At 34.9% G+C, this 22670-nt stretch overlaps 1 protein-coding gene across 4 annotated transcripts in view; it reads right to left on the minus strand.

The window, feature by feature from the left end:
- Positions 1-22670, minus strand: part of Cdh7 (cadherin 7) — a 191422-nt gene that overhangs the window by 41325 nt on the left and 127427 nt on the right. For 3 of the 4 annotated variants that reach the window (XM_041648837.1, XM_041648835.1, XM_041648838.1), the window contains exons 8-10: positions 7996-8132; positions 6916-7037; positions 6169-6286 (exon numbers count right to left, since the gene is read on the minus strand). In XM_041648837.1, coding sequence (XP_041504771.1) covers positions 6169-6286; positions 6916-7037; positions 7996-8132 — 377 coding nt within the window. The remainder of the gene's footprint in view (positions 1-6168; positions 6287-6915; positions 7038-7995; positions 8133-22670) is intronic. The other variant, XM_041648839.1, reaches the window with a different exon arrangement.

Below are 22670 nucleotides of genomic sequence, written 5' to 3' on the forward strand. Positions count from 1 at the left end.
ATATCCAACAAAATTGTTTTCAAACTAAAATCAGTCAGAAGTGATGGAGGACACTTTATACTAATAACAGGAACAATTCACCAGGATGAAGCCTCAACCCTGAATGAAATGCCCCTAATATAAATCACCCACATATATAAAAGAAACGTTACTAGAACTCAAAGCACACATCAGACCTAACACACTAATAGTAGGAGATTTCAACACTCCTCGCTCAGCAATGGACATGTCAACCAGACAGAAACTTAACAGAGAAATAAGAGATGTAATGAGTCAAATGGACATAAGAGACATCTATGGAACATTCCACCCAAAGACAAAAGAATATATCTTCTTCTAAGCATCTCATGGAACCTTCTTGAAAATTGACCACATACTCAGTAACAAAGTAAACAACCAGAGATACAAAAAAAATTAGTAACCACCTGCGTCTTATTGGATCATCATGGAATAAAGTTGGAATTTAACAATTTTACACCCAGAAAGATTACAAACTCATGGAAACTTAATAGTCAACTAATGAACTACCCCTGGGTCCAAAAAGAAATAAGTAAAGAAATTAAAGTCTTTCTTACATTAAATGAAAATAAAGACACAACATACCCAAATCTATGGGACACTATGAAAGCAGTGCTAAAAGGAAAGTTCATATCACTATGTGCCCACATTAAAAAAGAAAAAAAAAGAGAGAGAAATCTCACATTAGAGACTAAACAGCACACATGAAAGCTCTAGAAAAAAAAAAAAAGAAGCAGACTCACCCAGGAGGAGTAGAAGACTGGAAATAATCAAACTGATGGCTGAAATCAACAAAATAGAAATGCAGAAAACAGTCTAAAAAATCAATGAAACAAAGCGCTGGTTCTTTGAGAAAATTAGCAAGATTGACAAATTCCTATCCAAACTAATCAAAAGGCAGAGAGAGAACATGCACATTAAAAAGATCAGAAATGAAAAGGGGGATATAACACCAGACACTGAGGAAATTCAGAGAATCATTAGGTCTTACTACAAAAGAATGTGTGCCACAAAATTAGAAAATGTAAAACAAATGGACATTTTTTAAAAATAAGCACCATACACCAAAATTAAATCAAGACCAGGTGAACAATTTAAATAGACCTATAAGTTGCAAGAAAAAGGAAGTTGTCATAAAAAACCTCCCTACCAAGAAAAGCCCAGGACCAGGTAGTTTAATGCAGAATGCTACCAGAACTTCAAAGAAGAGATAATACCTATACTCCCTAATATGCTTCACATAATAGAAACAGAAGAGTCATTAACAAACTCTTTTTATGAAGCTACAGTCACACTGATAGAAAAAGCACACAGAGACTCAACAAAGAAAGAGAATTACAGACCAATCTCACTAATGAACATTGATGCAAAAATTCTCAATAAAATACTGGCAAACCAAATCCAACAACACATCAAAAAATTATCCAATGTGATCAAGTAGGCTTCATCCCAGAGAGGCAGGGCTGGTTCAACATTCAAAAATCTATCAATGTAATCCATCATAAAAGCAAACTCAAAGAAAAAAATCATATGATCATTTTATTAGATGCTGAAAAAGCATTTGACAAAAATCAACACCCCTTTATGATAAAGGTCTTGGAGAGATTAAAGATACAAGGATCATACCTAAATATGATAAAAACATATATAGCAAGCCAGCAACTAACATTAAATTTAATGGAAAGAAACTCAAAGCCATTCCACTAAAATCAGGAACAAGACAGGACTGTCTACTCTCTCCATATCTCTTCAATATAGGTCTTTAAGTTCTAGCAATAGCAGTAAGACAATATAAGAATTTCAAGGTGATTCAAATTGGAAAGGAACAAGTCAAACTTTTGTTATTTGCAGATAAATTGATAGTGTACAGAAGTGACCCTAAAACTCTTCCAAAGAACTCCTACAGCTGATAAATACCTTCAGTGATGTGGCAGGATACAAGATCAACTCCAAAAAATCAGTAGCCCTCCTATATACAAAGGATAAAGAAGCAGAGAGGCAAATCAGAGAAGCATCACATTTCATGATAGCCAAAAATAGTATAAAGTATCTTGGGCTAACACTAACAAAGGAAGTGAAAGATCTATTGGACAAGAACTTTAAGGATTTGAAGAAAGAAATTGAAGAGGATGCAAGAAAATGGAACTATCCCCTATGCTCTTGAATTGGAAGGATCAACATGGTAAAACTGGCAATTCTACCAAAGACAATCAATAGATTCAATGCAATCCCCACCAAAATCCCAACAAAATTCTTCACAGACCTTGAGAGAACAATAACAAGTGTATATGAAAAAAAAAAAACAAAAAACCCCAGGATATCCAAAACAATTATATACAATAAAGTTACTTCTGGATGCATTATCATCCCTGACTTCAAACTCTATTACAGAGCTACAGTACTGAAAACAGCTTGGTATTAGCATAAAAACAGACTTTGACCAATGGAATCTAATTGAAGACCTGGATATTAATCCACAATCCTATGAATAGCTGATTTTCAACAAAGGAGTTAAAATTATACAATGGAAGAAAGAAAGCATCGTTAACAAATGGTGCTGGAATGACTGGATGTCCACATGTAGAAGAATGAAAATAGATCCATATTTCACCATGCACAAAACTCAAATCCAAATAGATTAAAGACCTCCATATAAATCCTACCACGCTGAACCTGATAGAAGAAAATGTGGGAAGTATACTGCTACACAAATGCACAGGAGACCACTTCCTATGTATAACTCCAATAGCACAGACAATAAGAGCAGCAATGAATAAATGGGACCTCCTGAAACTGAGAAGTTTCTGTAAAGCAAAGGACACCATCATTAAGATAAACAGCAACCTACTAAATGGGAGAAGATCTTCACCAACCCTGCAACAGACAAAGGTCTGATCTCCAAAATATATAAAGAACTCAAGAAACTAGACTTTAATATGTTAATTAACCCAATTAAAAAATGGGGCACCAAACTGAACAGAGAATTCTCAACAGAAGAAGTTCAAATGGCCAAAAGACACTTAATGTCATGCTCAACCTCCTTAGCAATCAGAGAAATGCAAATCAAACAACTTTGAGATACCATCTTACACCTGTCAGAATGGCTAAAATCAAAAACACCAATGATAACCTATGCTGGAGAGGATGTGGACTACGGGGAACTCTCATCTTTTTCTGGTGGAATGCAAACTTATGTAACCACTTTGGAAATAATTGTGTTGGTTTCTCAGGAAATTGGGAGTCAATCTACCTCAAGATCCAGCAATATCACTCTTGAGAATATACCCAAAAGATGCCCAATCATACTATAAAAGCAATTGTTCAACTATGTTTATAGCAGCACTATTTGTAATAGACAGAGCCTGGAAACAACCTAGATGCCCCTCAATGGAAGAATGGATAAAGAAAGTGTGGAACATATACACATTAGTGTAATACTTAGCAGTAAAAAAACAATGACATCTTGAATTTTGCATGCAAATGGATGGAAAGAGAAAACACTATTCTCAGTGACATAACTCAGACTCAAAAAGATGAATATGGTATGTACTCACTCATTAGTGGACTCTAGCTATAAGCAAAGAACATTGAGCCTATAGTTCGCTATCATAGAGAAACTAAATAATACGGTGAACCCAAAGAAAAATATAGAGAGATCCTCCCGGAAATTGGAACCATACAAGATTACTGGGCAAAAGTTGGAAGCATAGGGGTGGAGGTGGGGGTGTGGTGGGGGAAAGGGGAGTGGGGGAGAAAAAGGGATAAGGGAAGTGTGGGAGAGAGCTTGGCGGAGTTGGATAGTTGAGATGGAGGAAGGACGGATATGGGAACAGGGAAGAAGATATTTTAATTAAGGGAGCCATTTTAGGGTTGGCAAGAGACTTGGCTGTTGAGGGGATCCCAGGTGCCCACAGGGATGTCCCCAGCTAGGTCCTTGGGCAGTAGAGGAAAGGGTGCCTGAACTGGCCTTGCCCCTTAGTCACACTGTTGAATATCTCAAATATCACTATAGAACCTTTGGCGATGGATGTGAGATAGAGTGAGAGACCCACATAGGAGCACTGGACTGAACTCCCAAGGTCCAGTTGAAGAGTAGAAGAAGGGAGAAGATGATCAACGAAGTCAGGTACGTGAGGGGTTGGTCTATTCATTGAGACAGTGTTCCTGAACTATTGGGAGCTCCCCAAAGCCAGCTGGACTGGGGTTGAATGAGCATGTTATCAAACTGGACTCTCTGAATGTGGTTGACAATGGGGACTGACTGAGAAGCCACTGGGATTTGTTTCTACTGCGTGTACTGGCTTTTTGGGATCCTAGTCTGTTTGGATGCACACCTTCCTAGGCCTTGATGGAGCGGGGAGGACCTTGGACTTCCCAAAGCACAAGGTACCCTACCCTTTCTTAGGAGGAGGAGGAGGGAGGAGGGTGAATGAGAGAGCAGCCGGAGGGAAAAGGGAAGAGGGGAGGAAGTGAAAATTTTAAATGGCATTATTTACAAAACAATAAAATTTAAAAAAAATTCTACATATTGATGAATTCATTCAAGCCTATGTTGATATTAAACATCATTATAAAGTTAGAGAAAAGAGTCATACAGTTGTTTACAAGTAGTCTAGCATGACAGATATAAAAATCATTGAAACACTGACACAGAAGCATATACACAGAAACAATAACACACACATGGAGACACACACAGACACACAGACACTGAATTTAGAATCACAAGCCAAATACTGAGCATGTGAAAAATAATGCCATGATCAAGAAAGTATTGCAGAATTTATGATACTCTATATTTGCTCTCTGAATGTGGAAGATAACATGAATGACTTCTACCTATTCTTTTCCTGTCCTTCAAGGTATAGCCTGGGGAGATTTATACTTGTGCCATGGGGATATTTCCATCTGTGTGACACTATGGCTGCCCCATTAATCCAGTTTTTTTCTTGTGCACTCTGTATAGAAATATTGATGCTATTGTACTGTGGCTCATGAGGGACATATTTACCATCTTCTTGTGAAGGTCATATATTCCCTATTCTGCATCTGTACAGGATGACTCCAAGAACTGAGAGTGAACATTTCCAACAATGATTAATCAGAGAGTTTGGGATAACCCACCCAGAGAATGCTCTTCTTTTATATTACTAAAGTGACAGCATAGTGTTCTTATTAGGTTGAAAATGGGATCAGGAAAAAAAAAATGTTACCTTCAGATTGAATTTTCCTGGCCAAGATCACAGTTTTTGCATTAAAGTTGGAGCCTCAAGAAAAGACTTCCTAAATTTCAAAGGAAAGCTTGTCTGTTCTTTTAAGTCATATTGACTCTATTTTAAAACTAAAACCTGATTCATATGAAAACCAGTATAATCTGTAAGAGTAAATTCTCATGTTTATTAAAAAGGTCTTATAGTTAGTAATATATTTTAAGCAAAACTGGAATCTGCTTACTGGTACTTGTAAAGTGTCCCTTCAATAACACTTATGACTTCATGGGAGGAACTATCTTTAAAGCAAATTAAAGGAAATTCAATTTTACAGAAGAGGGAGTATTATTCTATTATTATTCACTGTTTAATCTTTGTTGAATAATTTTTATTATCAGATTTTTCATGTATAATGTTAATTTTCAAGTTAAAATGTAATAATTGATGGTGTTATTGAGAATATTATGAGAATGATGATTTACATTGAAATTATAATTATTATCATTATTATTTTATAATAATTTTATATATTTTATAATAATTATTTTCTAATAATTTTAATTATTTTATAATAATGATAATAATTATTAATATTCCCTCAAGTTGTGTTGTGTCAACAAATTCAGTCCTTACTAAGAATCTTAGCAGGCCTTCAATGTATGACATCATGTAAATAAAGAGCTTGGTATATAAATGGGAGGGAATTATACAGGGTACAGACAAGAGAAATATACCTAACTTTTTGCATTTGGCTTCATGTCTATATTGATTTAAATAAAAGCTTCTCCTCCATAACAGCAAACACCTGGATAGAAATTTTTCAAGGAACTCATTGCCTTTTAATCGGTATCTTTGTTGCTTTTTTCCATTGTAAGCATCTTTAAGGAGGAAATGAGACTTGTTTAGAAGCAAATGCTTGCAATGACACATCTTGCCTTACCTTTGTTATCTTTCAAAGAAAAGTTGTGGTTATTTGTTGTATCTGTTGTTAAGCTGAAGTAAAAGTGATGCCCATCAGATGGCTCATCTTTGTCTACAGCACTGATTTTCTGGATAACCTAGGTAGAGAGAATGTAATAGAAAAAGACGTACTGCTGCACTCTGATGAAAGTTCTACAGCAGGACATTAGAATTTTTACACCTCATTGTAATGTGATTCCATTCAGTGAGATTAGTCAGTAGATCAGGTGTACAAAATTACACTCAATTTAAAATAGGCTCTGGAAAACAAATCATATCCTTTTCATAGTGCATGTTCGAACTTACTATTGTGAACCTCATAAACAAGCTGCCACAACTGTTTATACATACAAGTAAATATCACAAGACTCTGCGCAATATGGTAGACAAACCAAAGCCACTTTGAACTGCATTTCGTTCTTAGTCAAGGTTCTTTCATAGCTGTGCTATGTAACATAAAGTGGAAACAGCTCAATCAAACTTAATAAGTTTTATTTCTTCTTAAAGGAATCCAAGCTTTTAAACACACAACCGGGTTAATTTTTACAATATTTTCTTTCCTCAGGATAACTGAGGAATTTTCAAAACCATATTAAAACAGAATTTGAAAGTTCTTTTAATATTAGTTCATGGTACACATTAAAGTTCTGGGGTACTTCAAAGATATGACTAGGGAATGCTTTTAAAGAAACTCCAAACAAAAAGGAAGTTGATTCAAACCTCTTACCTGCCCAGGCTGAGCATTTTCACAGACAGTGGTTTCATAGTCCATGGCAAACTCGGGGGCATTGTCATTAATGTCCAGTATAGTGATGGCCACATATCCTCTGCCAACCTGAGATGGATTCTCTGGTCAATAAAAAAATTCTAATTAATTTTGATAGAATACTCATCATACTTTTGATATTTTATTCAAGAAACTTGAAACACAAGCAAAGAATGACAATTTTCTTTTTCAAAGTATAATCTAAAATAAAAATTCTATTTGTAACACCACATATAATCTGACCTTTATAGACTCATTAACTTTTAAACATTATACATTTAAACACATCTTATGTGGTTTTATATAATGCAAAATTGTGAGGTGTCTATATTTATGTATTCTATATAAATATATGGATATATACATAATTATGTTTATATAAAAACTCATAAAGTGTATGTTTTAATATACACATATATTTGTATGCATCTATTTGTGTGTCTGTCAAGTTCCTGATAAGAAAATTGCCGAATGAGGAATAGTGAATCATGAAATTTAACTCAATGATGCCATAGTTCATATTTATGTTAGTATTAACAAATTACATACACATATATTTTCTTTGATTATACATTTTACTAATATAGATATATTTTCTTCTAAATTACTTCATTCATATACTAAAACTAGTTATTAGAACATTCCTATCAATGTGTATTGGGTAGAGATTAACTAACCTGACAGCATGATAAAGGCAGTAATATCAAGGATGTAAACATTTAAAAAAAGCTTCAGAGAGCAATTTAAACCCATGAGCTTTTACATTTCTATGTTTTGAATTAGCTATGTAAAAATCATCACATGAAATCAATAAATCTATATGTATTTTGCAGCTTACTGATTTTGGAATTTCTTGAGTTTGTTTAACTTTAACAAGCAACAGCTTAAACTCACCTCATCTCCTCAGAACCCATTCTCTACTTTTATATTGATTCTTCCTAAAGTCATTTTATTGATTTTTTTTTAAGCTTTACATTTTTCTCTGCTCCACTACCTGCCTATCCCTTCCCTCTTCATGTCATTTTAAACCTTTCAACTTACGGTTCTCCATTGCAAGGACTGTAATGTTATGAACAGCATTTGTCTCTCGATCCAATAATTTTGCAGTAGTGATAACTCCACTGTTGGCATCAATATTGAAATATCTCTCCAAATCTGTGTTTCTGTCAATTGAATATCTAGTTGAAAATTTAAAGAAAATGTTTCAAATTTATGTTTGGTTCTTATTTTTCATTGATTTCTTAGATGATAAATAAATCCTGCTAGCTAATACCAATAATATATGTTATTCTAAAAACTCCTACTGTGTAGTTGTAGTCCCAGAGCTTATGTTGTAATTTATTTCCTTATGTCAAATATTTTGAAGTGAGCACCATAGAATGCATTGCTTCAGCATGGCTTGAACATTCCATTGCATCTCCCACTCTTTGCTACTATAGTTTACAATTTATACTAAAACCAAGCCTATATATAGGTCACTGCAATATATTTTTGATATTATGGATCTATAGCCTTTTGTTTTGACAGTATCAATATTAACATTTTTTTTTAACTCGGATCATCACTCAGAAGCCTTAGTTGGCTTTCCAAAGACAAGACAAAGTTGAACACCTAAAATTGAATGTTATTTTAAGCTGTAAAACTACAACCTCAGAATTTAAAGAACTGTATAAGGTAAATATTATACATTTTAGCAATATCTACAATACAATCGTTAAAAAATCATGCCATGTTTATATTTCAATGCTATATTAATATTAAATAAATAAATAACCATCCCAAAATAAATTACCATTTTTAAATTTCCCTGTAATTGACTTTGACAGTGTTGATTACTTTAAAATAAGTAATTCAGTACAAACACACATACACACAAAGCAAACAACAAATAAAATCTTAATAAGTGCATCACTTCAGGAATGACCAGTGGTGATTGACTCAACTACATACATGACAAACCTTCAAACATATTGGCTTCTAATTTTCTTTGCCAACTTGACTCATATAAACTGTTGGTCTGTTTCAACTTTTTAATCAATTCTTATAAATATTCATTATCTCTTCAGTTTTCATATTTAGCACTAGTGAAAACTCTGTTTAATCATGTTCTTCTGTCCTCTATCTTCTAACCCTGTAATTTTCATCCATTGTAAACACAATATTTTAATGCTGTCAGTATATTTCAAAATTTGTTATTCTTTATTATCTCAGTACTTTCTCACCAATAATGTACCATAGCCATTCACACTCCTGAACAAAGTCTACTACATGTAAAATCTAAAGATTAAAACATAGACTATTGTCTATTATATCTTATATTTCTGAATTAGGAATTTGAGAGGACATTTATGGTGGTTTTTCACCTCCTAAGCTCTGATTGGACTGCAGAACAAAATCAGCTGGAGGTAGAATTACTTGATCTGAAATGTTTTGAGATCTATTTTCAAAGTATCTTTTTTCCCATGGCTTAATAGTGTATGAGTGGCATAGCTAACATATTTGTACTTTACATGATTTCTCATCATTGGTGTTCTCTTGGGAGGAGGGGCTAGCTTCCAGTGCAAGTTTAAGTAAGTCCTGGCAGCTGTAATTGTTAATAAGTGTTAATAAGAAGACACCAGTTGTATATTGTTATTAAAAGGCAGAGTTGATAATACTGTAAAGGGTTCAAATCAAGTACAATGGTAGTGTTTTCAATCACATTCAGCTGTGAAGTCTGAAATGGAAGACTCTAGAAGATAAATGACACTGGAACAACCAGAGTCCTCAGCTGTGGAAAAAGAGGGTATTAGAATTACAAGGTACTTGTATCACAGGGGGTGAATCTACAAGTAAGATCTTAAAACTATTATAACTCCATTTATGGGAACATTTTGGAATTAGTGTTGATGTTTCTGAGCTTTTCAGGAGACATATAATTGGAAGAGAGAATATTTACCTTGAATGTGGATAGCACAGTACTGTAGGTTTTATTCAGACTAAAATGGGAAAGAAATTGGAATACCAACAACCTTCCCTGACTCCTGACTTTAAAAAGTATTTTTCAAATATTTAATGCACACCATGTTATTGTACAGGGAAAAATTTTGGTAGTTGTAAACTACCAAAATTTGGAAGATACTACATATAATGGTCTTTATTAAAAGTTCCTACTCTTTGCTTTCTAGAAACGTCCATGTTTGTTTCATCTAAAATTTACAGCTGCATTCTATGTGATAAGTTTTGCTGTATTTTTCAGAATAGGATAATGTGTGTATATGTATTTTATTCTTCATGCATAAACATATAGGCATATTGAAATACACAAGCATGTAGAGATATACTACAAATAATATACACATTTATGAATAGCTTATCCACCATCAACAGGAAAATAGATATCAATTATGTTAAGATGATTATATCAAAATATATGCAATCAAGTAAAGCCAAAATTAAAAACTTTGTTTATGCCGGGATGTGGTGGCGCATACCTTTAATCCCAGCACTCGGGAGGCAGAGGAAGGTGGATCTCTGGGAGTTTGAGGCCAGCCTGATCTGCAAGAGCGAGTTCCGGAACAGGCACCAAAGCTACAGAGAAACCCTGCCTTGAAACCCCCCACCCAAAAAAAAAAAAACTTTGCTTATTCATTTTCTCATCCCTAAAGTGTAATCAAAAGATGTCAATATATTTTTAAATTTTTACTTCCTTATGAGTCTGTGATGTGTTTGATTGTGCATGTGTATAAATATATGGGTGTGAGAAATTGACACAGAGTGTCTTATTCAATCACTTTTCACTTTATTTTTTGATTAGACCTCTAGCTTAACATGGGACTCATAAGTTCTTCTCATCTAGCTAAACAGTTGTTCAGGGATCCATAGTCTCTTTTTGCAAGTGCTAGGATTAAAGGTGAACATTTATGACCACTCAACTTTTTCTGTTTTTGTGTGGATTCCATTGAATCTGAGCTGAAGTCTTCCAGCTTTCATTGCAAGCACTTTATTCACTGAGATATTTCTCCAGCCTTATCAAGATCCTTTTGATAAAATAGATTCACACAATATTTTGAAAAATTACATTAAACAGAATGATGGATTTTAAAGACATTTTCATTCAAATGTATCATGAATTTTAGCTTCTAAATTAATAAGTGCAGAGATAGACACAAAGTTCACATAAATATTCATTTAATTACTTATTGGGTTAAGGTTAATGACTAAATATTTGCCTTTACACTTAATTATTCAATGATTCCAGAATTGGATTAAAGGTTCTCTATGTTGATGGTTCATTTATCATGGTGCTTTTGTCAGTACTCATCTCCAAACTGAAAAATAATTGAGGATCTTGAAATATTCCATAAGTTAACAGGAAACCAAACTTGTAATCATTCAAAATGTAATTATTCTTCAATTATAAACTTTACTGATTTAAATTAATGTGTATCTGAACAGCTGTAATCTTTCCATTGATCGGTACTATTGATATTTGTGTACAAGTTTTTGGATAATGTGTATAAGTGTTTATAACCTCATTTTTTCCGTTATTCATTCATGCATTAATTATTTTATTGCATTGAACTGACATTCCTTTTCCTAAAACCACACATAACAAAGTAATAGCACAAATTATAAAGGCAGAAATATAACAAGTTGAATTGGTAGTAAACAGAGAATGTTAAGCTACAAAGAAAGAAATATGTATTATTTCAAGAAAAGTTGAAAGACTGGAAATGCACATTAGTAGACAGATATATTGTCTGTGAGGTTTGTTCTTATTATGTTCCTTATTGACAGGCTTGGTGCAACCAAATATTAAAACATTAATTATTACCCATTTTCTTCTCATTAGATAGAAGTTGTTATGAGCATGTCAACAAATTGAAGGTGAAGTATAAATAAAACTTAAACCAATTAATTTGCAAAAAAATTAAAATATAACCCTTAATGTAAAAGAATCAAAGAAAATGAGATTTTTTCTTTTTCTTTTTCTTGTTTAGAATTAGAAGTGTTATCTTTATCTACCCTAGAATATAGAAAAGGAGACTGAACAAAAAGAAAAGAAGGAGTATCAGAAAAGCTTAGAGGGGCCTTGTGCTTGCAACTGTGTGATTATCTGTTATCAACCTGACACAAACTAGAGTCATCTATGAATTGTTAATGTCAATGGTGGAACTGTCTCCAACAGACCAGATTTTGGACATGACTGTGGGGCATTTTATTAATTGTAACATAAGGGTCCACCACAGGAGGTGTCATCCCTAAGCTGGTTATGTGTGGTCCTGTGCTGTATAAAAAAGTAGCTTAGCAAGAAAGAAGAATCACTATAGGAAATAAGTGGTGTCCTTTATCTGCTTTAGTTTTTTCTATGTGTTCTCACCTTGAATTCCAGTTCCGGCTTTCCTCAAAGTTGGATTTAAACCTATAATTCAAATAAACCCATTCCTTTCCAAAAATGAATTTGTCAAATGTTTTATCATAGCAAAAAGAGAATCAACCTTAGTATCTCCACACTACTTGGTAAACTTAAAATAGAATGGGAAGTTAGAGGAGAGTCACTTTATTGGTCAGGTGCAACCTTTCAGTGCAATTTTTGATGCTGCTAGTATGAGGATGAAAAAAATGACTGTTCTATCTTCCCCTAAATAGCAGCCTGAATAATAGGCTTCCATCAGTATATGTGGTTTCAGAGATCACTCACATGTTACTAAAAGGCCTGGTTACTCTGTTTCCAGTGGGTATGCTGGAAGACTGGTTTTAGGGATTACATATATGTAATATTAGCAATGACAACTAATCTACCTTGTCTTTTTAGAGATATGCACTTATGAATATATTTGAATATCTATTTCTCATTTGTGAGGCTTGTAGAGGGTTGCATAAAGCCTCTAATATTCATGCATAATATAGTCCAAAAACGATCCATCAGGCACTCTACTGCAAAGGAACAAAAAAAAAAAGAAAAACTATATTCCTTGTATGTTACTATTCTCATTTTCAGATTGCATTGAATATTAAAACATAGGCTACCATTTCTCCTGATTGCTCAACAATACCTGATATTAGGTGTAGGAAAGACTTCTATTTGGGTATCTAAATCCTGTTTACCTAAATTATTCTGAATTTCACTTTGCTTCCATTATAAAAAATCATGTATCCATAAAATGTAAAATTACTAACTTTCTTTGGAAATACTTAGATTTTGAAATGTTTTTTGTAGCATTAGGGTCTGCTTGTTGGGGTTTCTGTTCTGCCCAGTTCCCACAGCTGGCGAGTCACAAAGAAAATAATACAGAGGTCTCCATAAGATTATAAACTGATGGGCCCATTAGCTCAAGATTCTTATTAGCTCTTATAATGTATATCAGACCACTATTCTTATCTATGTTAGCCATATGGCTCGGTACCTTTTATGGCAGCATAGGTCACATCTTGCTTCTTCCGTGGTCTGGGCAGGACTGGGAGGAATATGCTTCCTCTTTCATAGAATTCGCCTCTTCTCATTGCCCCACCTCTACTTCCTGTCTGGTTGTCCTGCCTATACTTCCTGCCTGGCCAATCAGCATTTATTTAAAACAGAATTGGCAGAATACAGACAATTATCCTGCACCACTTCCCTCTTTTTTTTTAAACAAAGGAAAATATCCATAGTCCATTTTGGGGGGTGGAATGTGGGCATAGTATTCCAGCCTATAGCTGGTTGGGGGTGCTGATAATCTTATGGGGACCTAAAGAAAATTTAGAATTATGACCAAGTCCTAACTGGAGTATCCTGTGAGTCTTGATCATCTCAGGCAGCAGTCTTGAATCTGTTCTGGATGTAGAACTCAGATATCTGGGTCATCTGTTCCTACCAGAGATTTCTTAGGTGGTCTTCCTTAATCAAACCTGATTTTTTTATAACTAAGAATGAATCCACAGCCTCGCATTTCCTGTGAAAACAAAATCAAAATCTTTTCTCCATAGTAACACCCTTTTGACTTCAATTTTGAAGTCAAGGTATTTTCAAAATTCATATCTTTGATTAATTTAGTAGAATTTATAAGCAAATATTTTTTTTAGCAGCTGTTGATCCTTTCTCAGCATTCAACCAATTCAAAGAAAGCACAATAACATATGGTATCAAGATTCTCTGTGTATTTTTAATCTTTACATGACTTTATTTTAATCTCTATTTCTTTTATTTTTATTTTTAACTTTTGGCTTTTTGAGATAGGTTATCTGTGTATCTTTGTTGTGAAACTTCCTCTGTAGGCCAGGGTATCCATGATCTCAGAGAGATCCACCTGTCTCTGCCTTCCCAGTGCTGGGATTGAAGGTATGTGTTACCACACCTTGAACTCACAGAGATCTGTCTGTGTCTGCCTCCCCAGCATTGGGATTAAAGATGTGTGCTACCACACCTTGAAGTCACAGAGGTCAGTCTACCTCTATCTCCCAAGTGTTGGGATTAAAGATTTGTACCACCATACCCAACTATTCTCTTTCTTTCTTTTGTATTTTAAGAACTTTAATCTTTAGCCTGTATGTATATTTTAACACACAGTAAACCATTTAGATGTTTTTATTTTGTCTTTGAATCTCTCTTTACTGTATGTCTATTTTTCTGACCACATTAGTCTATAATTTACTAAGCAATATGGGTAAGATTAAAGCCGTGGCTTTGATGACTGGATCCAGCCCATTCCTTAGCTTTCCAGGTCATGGTTGAGGTTCCAGTCAGAGCCAAGTTTATTGCCACAACTCTATGGCATTTCAAGGTCATTTCTAGCAAGCAAGCTGCAACAGTGTGTCCAAAAATAACACACAAATGCTGTCTCTGAAGTTGGAACTCCTGCCTTAAAGAGTCAGAGTTTTACCTGGCAAAATGTCCTAGAAAGCCAGCATTTTAAAATGGTGCAGGTTTTTTTCCTGCTACAGCTGAAAACAAAAAAGCATGCATTCAGCTTTTCATCAACACCGTTCAAGTGTTTTGTGGCAGGACCTCTTAAAATAGCTGCAAGAATATGGAACTAAAGCTGAGTAAGAAAGTACTTGTCTCTGGCAAGCAGAGCAGACCCGAGAAATTGATGCTACCAAGAAGCCATGCTTTACTGTATTCATTTACAAGCTTTCTCAGGTTTTCTGTGGATGCAGTTATCCATGTGAGTGCCATTCTCTAACATAAGGGCCTGCTCATTGGGTTTTCTGTCCTGCCCAGTTCCCACAACTGCTAAGTCCCAAAGAAAATCACAGAGAGGTCACCATAAGATTATAAACAGATTGGCCCATTAGCTCAGGATTTTTATTAGCTCTTATACCATATATCAGCCCATTATTCTAATCTATGTTAGCCATATGGCTCGGTACTTTTTTCAGTGGGGCAGGTAACATCTTGCTTCTTCAGTGGTCTGGGCAGGACTGGGAGGAATAGGCTTCCTCCTTCCTAGAATTCTCCTGTTCTCATCGCCCTACCTCTACTTCCTGTCTGGTTGTCCCACCTATACTTCCTGGTTGTCCCACCAATACTACCAGCTACTGGCCAATCAGCATTTATTTAAAACATGACTGACAGAATAAAGAAAATTATTCCACGCAACTTCCAAAGTTTTTTTGTACCGTTGAGGCATCCATCTTCTGCCTACAGCCCCATAGTATCCCACAGACATCTCCATAAGCAGGAAAATTAAAAGACAGTTTAGGCTCTTTCTCCTGTAAGCTGCAAAATGTCTTGCAGACTCTTTCATGAATCAGGGACCCTGAAGGACCATCTCACTTTTAGGCAAGTTCAGCAGTTCTCTCTCTGTGGGTTCTTTATGTTCAGCTTATGCAACAGTCCTGGAAAAAGCAGTTTCTTGCACAAATGGTTAACCAACTCCATTAGGAGCCTCTTCAATCCCATCTTCCTCTTGAAGTAGATTGGTGCTACCAGGAGCAGATGTGTCTCGTTGTCATAAAAAGCCCTAAGTTATTAAAACACTTTAAATGCCATATTCTGTAGTCTTTGAAAGATATGAAGACTGCCCACCTAACTAAAATATATCTCTATATATCTAGAAAATCTAACAAACATGACTACAAACTTGACTATTTTAGATGATTATTCATTAACAATCTATATTTACTAATATACATTACATTTTAAAATAATATACAAAATCACAACACCTTAATAAAGAGCAGAAATATACATATAACAAGATTGAGCTTAAATTTATATCAATAGTGCCAAATCCATACCAATGCAATTTATTCATATCTTATCATATACCCCTTTAAATGTAAAAGAACATTTATAAACAATATTTGGGAATATGAACGTAGTTATTTCTCTCCAAACTTCTTCATGATGCCAATATTGCAGTGAATTTATGGGGTTGTGAGCTATTACAACAATGGAATACTCAAATTAACATTCCTGCTAATTCTAGAGCATATATTTCTGAGAATAATACTAAAAGATATTACAAACAGAGAAAACCGGCCATTCGGGCTGTAAAAGAACAAGCAATTGATGTCCCTTTAGAGATACCAACAGCCTTGCCTCTAAAATGGTTGACAGAGAAACCAATATGGACAAAGCAATGGCCTTTAGCTGAGGAAAAGTTACAGGCTTTAGAACAGCTGGTACAAGAGTAATTAGATGCTGGACATATAGAAGAATCTACCAGCCCTTGGAATTCTCCTGTATTTGTGGTTAAGAAAAAATCAGGTAAATGTAAAATGGTGACAGATCTCAGGGCCATCAACAAGGTTATTCAACCTATGGGCCCTCTCCAATCTGGAATTCCTTTGCCCTCTTTATTACCAAAATGATGGCCTCTCATAGTTATTGATTTAAAGGATTGTTTTTTTCACTATACCTTTACAAAAAGAAGATAGAGAAAAAATTGCCTTCACCGTGCCAACTTATAACAATTCTCAACCTTCAAGGAGGTACCACTGGACCATCTTCTCCCAGGGTATGTTAAATAGCCCCTCCCTGTGCCCATATTTTGTGAACCAACCATTGCAAATAATACGCAAGAAATTTCCCAAATCGATAGTGTATCATTACATGGACGGCATTTTGTTATCCGATTCAAACATGGATTCCTTGAACAGACTATTTGAAGAAATAAAGATACTTTTACCTAATGGGGATTGCAAATTGCTCCTGAAAAGATTCAGAGGGGAGATTCTGTTAATTATTTAGGTTATAAAACAGGTTTGCAAAAAATTACGAAACAAAAGGCACAAATTAGGAGAGATGGCCTACGGACTCTTAACGACTTTCAAAGACTATTAGGAGACATTTCCAGTCTACGACCAGCTATTGTAATAACACCTGATCTAATAATTCATTTGAACAAAACCTTGGATGGTGATAAAGATTTAAACAGTCCCACAGAATTAACAGCTGAAGCAGAAAAGAAACTGACAATGATTGAGGAAAAATTACAACAGGCACATGTGGACAGGGTGAACCCAGAGCTTGATTGTATTCTCATCATACTACCATCAAAAATTTCTCCTACAGGAATTTTAATGCAGAGTGATGATATTATCTTGGAATGGATCTTTTTACCACATGAAAACTTATGTAGAAAAAGTCTCTGAGTTAATTATAAAAGGCAAGCTGAGACTTCGTCAACTAGCAGGCATAGACCCAGCAGAAATTATACTGCCTTTCACTGCGGATGAACTAAAGAAATTATGGGAAGATAATGAACCATGGCAAAGAGCTTGTGCTAATTTTGGGGGGATATTAATAACAACTATACAAAAAGCAAGAGGCTTAACTTCATAAAGAGAACTTCTTGGATCCTTCCTTGAAACGTCCGTGATACTCCAATAACTGGAGCCAGTACATTCTATATTGATGCCAATAAATCAGGGAAGGCAGGTTACAAATCAGAAGACTTGGGTAACGGGGAACAAAGTCCTCATGATTCTGTCCAGAAGGCAGAATTATATGCCATTCTTATGGTGCTAAGTGATTTTAAAGAACCTATTAATATAGTTACTGATTCACAATATGCAGAAAGAGTTATTTTACATATTGAAACTGCTGAATTTATACCTGATGATACAGAACTAACCTCATTGTTTATCCAGGTACAAGATTTGATCAGGAACGGGCTTTGCCCTATGTACATAATACACATCAGATCCCATACGGGTCTGCCAGGTCCTCTAGCACAAGGTAGTGCAGAAATTGATCAATTATTGATTGGTAGTATTCTACAAGCCTCTGAATTTGATAAAAAGCCATGTTAACAGCAAAAGTTTGAAGAAAGAGTTTTCTATGACATGGCAACAAGCTAAGGAGATTGTAAAGAAATGTCCTACTTGCTCTTTCTATAACCAAATGCCACTGCCTGCAGGGGCTAATCCAAAGGGCACCCAAAGGAATGAAATTTGGCAGATAGATGTGTTCCACTTTGCAGAATTTGGCAAATTGATATATGTTCATCACACCATTGACACTTATTCAGGCTTTCAGTGGGCAACTGATGTACGTTCAGAAAAGGCTGATTCAGTAATCACTCATTTATTAGAAGTCATGGCTATCATGGGTATACCTACACAAATAAAGACAGATAATGGTCCTGCTTATGACTCTAGGAAAATGAAATGGTTTTTTGATTATTACCATAGCAAGCATGTTACAGGTATACCATACAATCCTAAAGGTCAAACAGTCATAGAAAGACCAAATTGAACTATAAAGTATATGTTGAACAAACAGAAAGGGGTGGAAAACACCCCCAGAAATAGGTTACATAATGCTCTGTTAACCTTGAATTTTCTCAATGCTAATGAGAAGGGAACAACACGTAGAGAAAGACATTGGATAATGGAAAAGTCTATTGAACTAAATCAACCAGTTTATTTTAAGGATGTGATGACCTCACAATAGAAGCCAGGAGATGTGCTGCGTTGGGGAAGGGGTTTTGCTCTTGTCTCCACAGGTGAGGAAAAATTGTGGATACCGTCAAAATTAATAAAGGTTCGGTTTGAAGAAGAGAAGCGCCTTGGAAAAGATAACTATCAATTCATTCACAAGGATGGCGAGCATACTGATGGTAAGAAATACAGATAGGTTGGGGGCAAGGTTCTTTTCTTATCTCCACTGGAAAATACCCATCTTCAAAGAATTTATGGGACCCTGAATATTTAATTACTGATGGATGGACATGTTCTGTAAGTATTCATTTTTTTATTATATGTCTTATTAAACATTTTTTTTATAAATATGTAGAGCTGGTTTTTAAGTTGGACTATGGCTCAGTCCCTCTTCAATTCCAAGCCTGTTGATAAGGGATATCTCAGAGTTTCTGTCTCAGGTCAGGAGCCATGAAATGAGACAGAATAAGAATAATTATGTACTTGATAAACTTTCTTTGCCTTTCCTCATATCTGTGTCTTTCTTTATATGTCAGTATATGTCCTTGTTGTTAATGTTCAAATTTCCCAGAACAAGCAACAAATTTTCCTACAGTAATCTTTAAAGTTTTCAGGATGAAGATGGGGCCCCACAACATCAACACAATCTGGTTTTTATGACTTCATGAATATTTTTTTTAAGCGCTAATATTAGACCTGATTTCTGGTACCAACTGCCCAAGACAGTTTCGAATGGTGCACATTTTTGACAACACTCTGGCCGGACCTTCTCAAAATGCTCAGAGACTAGTTATAATTTTCTTAGGTCAAAGGTTAATTTGGGAATTTTACCATCATTTTCTTTCACAGGAGCCCCTAAGAAGAATGTCGCCCCCATGTCAGCTAGAAGCAATCTTAGAGGATGACGTCCCCTCTCCCAGTAAAGTTTGCCCCTGGGTTTAGGGACATCATTTAGGGGTTGGGAGGTTGGGGGAGGAATTTTATAAGCTCAGGGATCATTTTGAAAAAAAAAAAAAAGGGAATGATGGGATAATAGATTTATAATTGTGAGTTACTGCTTTTAGACAAATATACTGGTATTGATTCTTGTATATTGATACAAAGTTAAATTATATTGACTATTGTATGCATGCATGTTTCTATCACTGTTTAAAACATTTTTCATGTATTGACATATATAGTACTGATATATATATATATATATATTGTATTTATTTACCATATTGCAGTGTACATTTCTACCTCTGATTAAGATACTTATATAATGTTTGTGTATTGATGTATATTTACCATATTGCATTGTATATTTGTACAGTGTTTATATTTGGTGGTCATTATCCTCATTTGTTACACAGTTGTTTATTGTCTTAGTCTTTAAGTTAGATAGATATTGAGAATTATATAGATAGTCATCTAAGTTTTTCATTTATAATTAGACTAATCAGGTTCTCTAGATATATAGAGATTATACTCAGTATAGATAGATAATCTTCAACCTCTTCAAAGAGCTGTAGAAAATGGCCTTTAATCTAACTCAGAGTTTTGTGATAGTGAGACACAATTGCTCCTGGCAATACTGCTCTATTCCCGAGAGAATGTTGAGCACCAAAGATACTCCACCTGGATCCTTTCTATTTGGCAGAACTGGCCTTTGGGCAAAGAAATGCCCATACCTCAACCACTGACAGAGATACAGAGCATGCATCAATGGATAAAACAGGACTGTCATATCCTGCCAAGACAGGGTAAGATGGTTTTGAAAAGTTTCTTGCCTTTGAAAATGGTATGTCAGTTATGTTAGGCTTTAGCCACAGTTGTTTGACTCAACATTGCAAACGAGACTTTGGGTGATTGCCCAGGTAGTCAGTTGTCTCTGTCATTTGTTGCACATTTTTGATATCTCTTGTCTGTTAAGTAATATTTGTTCCCTTCTCAGATCTTTGACGGAGTTGAAGATTATGTTATTGTAGTTACTCTCTAGATTATTTAGATTCCTTGAGATAGAATGTTTAGCAAAAGTTTTGTTCTCAATATTGTTTGTTATATTTATTATTTGTTGTTATTGTATATAGTAGTATTTGGTTTAGTTCTGTCTTATTTAGTCAAAAGGGGGAGATGTAGGGATAAGCCCAGCCCAATAGGGGATGTGTTCGCCTCGGTCTAATGTTTTCATTTAAATCTGGCAAGCGTGATTCCGCTGCCCCTTCCGTTTTCCTGTTCTCTGCAGGAACCAGTGGTTCTATAAGTCTATTTCCCCATTAAAGCTGTATATATTATTACAATCTGTCTGCATTTAATTACACGGATACACCTATCTGCTTGTAAGTTCCATTGTACCCTGAAACACAGCTTGCTACAATACTGAGTGGGAACTAAGAGGGCAGGACAAGAAAAAAAATCTCAAATACTCAAATAGTCTCAGCAAGGCTGGACCAAGATGCCAAAACACTGCTAGCCTATTTTGAAGGAAGAGATGTGTAGGTGCCACTGCAAGAATTTCTCCAACAACCTAAAAGGCAACATGGTAACACCAGAACACAGACTTCATCATCCTAACCCAGAATAAGTAGAAGAAACTAACTTTAAAGATAACTTTATAAAAATGATGGACAACTATAAAATGGAAGTGAAAAACTCCCTTAAAGAATCGGAAGATAAGACAAAAAAGTTGGCCGAAATTAATGAATCCCTCAAAGAAACCCAAGAAAACTATGAAAATCAATCAAACAGGTGAAGGACTTGAAGACTGAAATAGAGGTAATAAAGGAAAACACAAACAGAGGGAATTCTGGATATGAAAATTCTGTATAAACAAACAGGAACAACAGAGACAAGTATAATCAACAGAATATAAGGGATAGAAGAAAGAATCTCAGGTGCTAAAAATACTATAGAGGAAATAGGCTCTTTGGCCAAATAAAACATTAAATCTAACAAATTCTTAACACAAAACATTTTGGAAATCCAGGACACCATGAAAAGACCAAACTGAAGAATAATAGGGGTAAAAAAAGAAGAACTCCAGCTCAAAGGCCCAGAAAATGTATTCAAAAAATTATAGAAGAAAACTTTCCCAATCTAGACAAGGATATCCCTAAAGGTATAAGAAGCTTACAGAACACCAAAGAGACTGGATCAAAAAATTAAAATCCCGTCTCCATATAATAATCAAAACACAAAACACACAGAATAAAGAAATATTAAGAGCTTCATAGGAAAAAGGTCAAGAAACATATCAAGGTAAACCTATTAGAATTACACCTGACTTCTCAATGAAAACTATGAAATCCAGAAGGTCCTAGATAGATGTGTTGCAGACAATAAAAGATCATTTGGATGCAAGCCCAGACTACTATATCCAGCAAAGCTTTCAGTTACCATCATAAGAGAAAAGAAGATATTCCATCACATAAACAGAGTTAAAGAATATGTATCCATAAACCCAGCTTTACAGGAAATACTAGGAGGAAAACCTCAACCCAAGGAAGCTAACTACATCCACAATAACAGAAAGCTCTGATAACCTCCCCACCAGCATAACCCCAAAAAGGGAAACACACAAACACTACTACTGAAAAATAACCAGAGTTATTATTACCACTTAACATCAGTGTGCTCAATTCACCTATAAAAAGACAAAGGCTAAGAGAATGGATACAAAAACAGGATCCAGCCTTCTGCTATTTACAAGAAACACACCTATACCTCAAAGACAGACACTACCTCAGAGTAAAGGGTTGGGAAAAGATTTTCCAATCAAATGTACCTAAGAAACAAGTGTGTGTGGCTAGACTAATATCTAAAAAAATTAATTTCAAACTAAAATTGAGCAGAAGAGTTGGAGAAGGATATTTCATATTCATAAC

Source organism: Microtus oregoni, unplaced genomic scaffold (assembly GCF_018167655.1).
Source record: "Microtus oregoni isolate MIOR12 unplaced genomic scaffold, Mior012 000003F_ref0000135, whole genome shotgun sequence".
Classification (NCBI taxonomy): Eukaryota; Metazoa; Chordata; class Mammalia; order Rodentia; family Cricetidae; genus Microtus; species Microtus oregoni.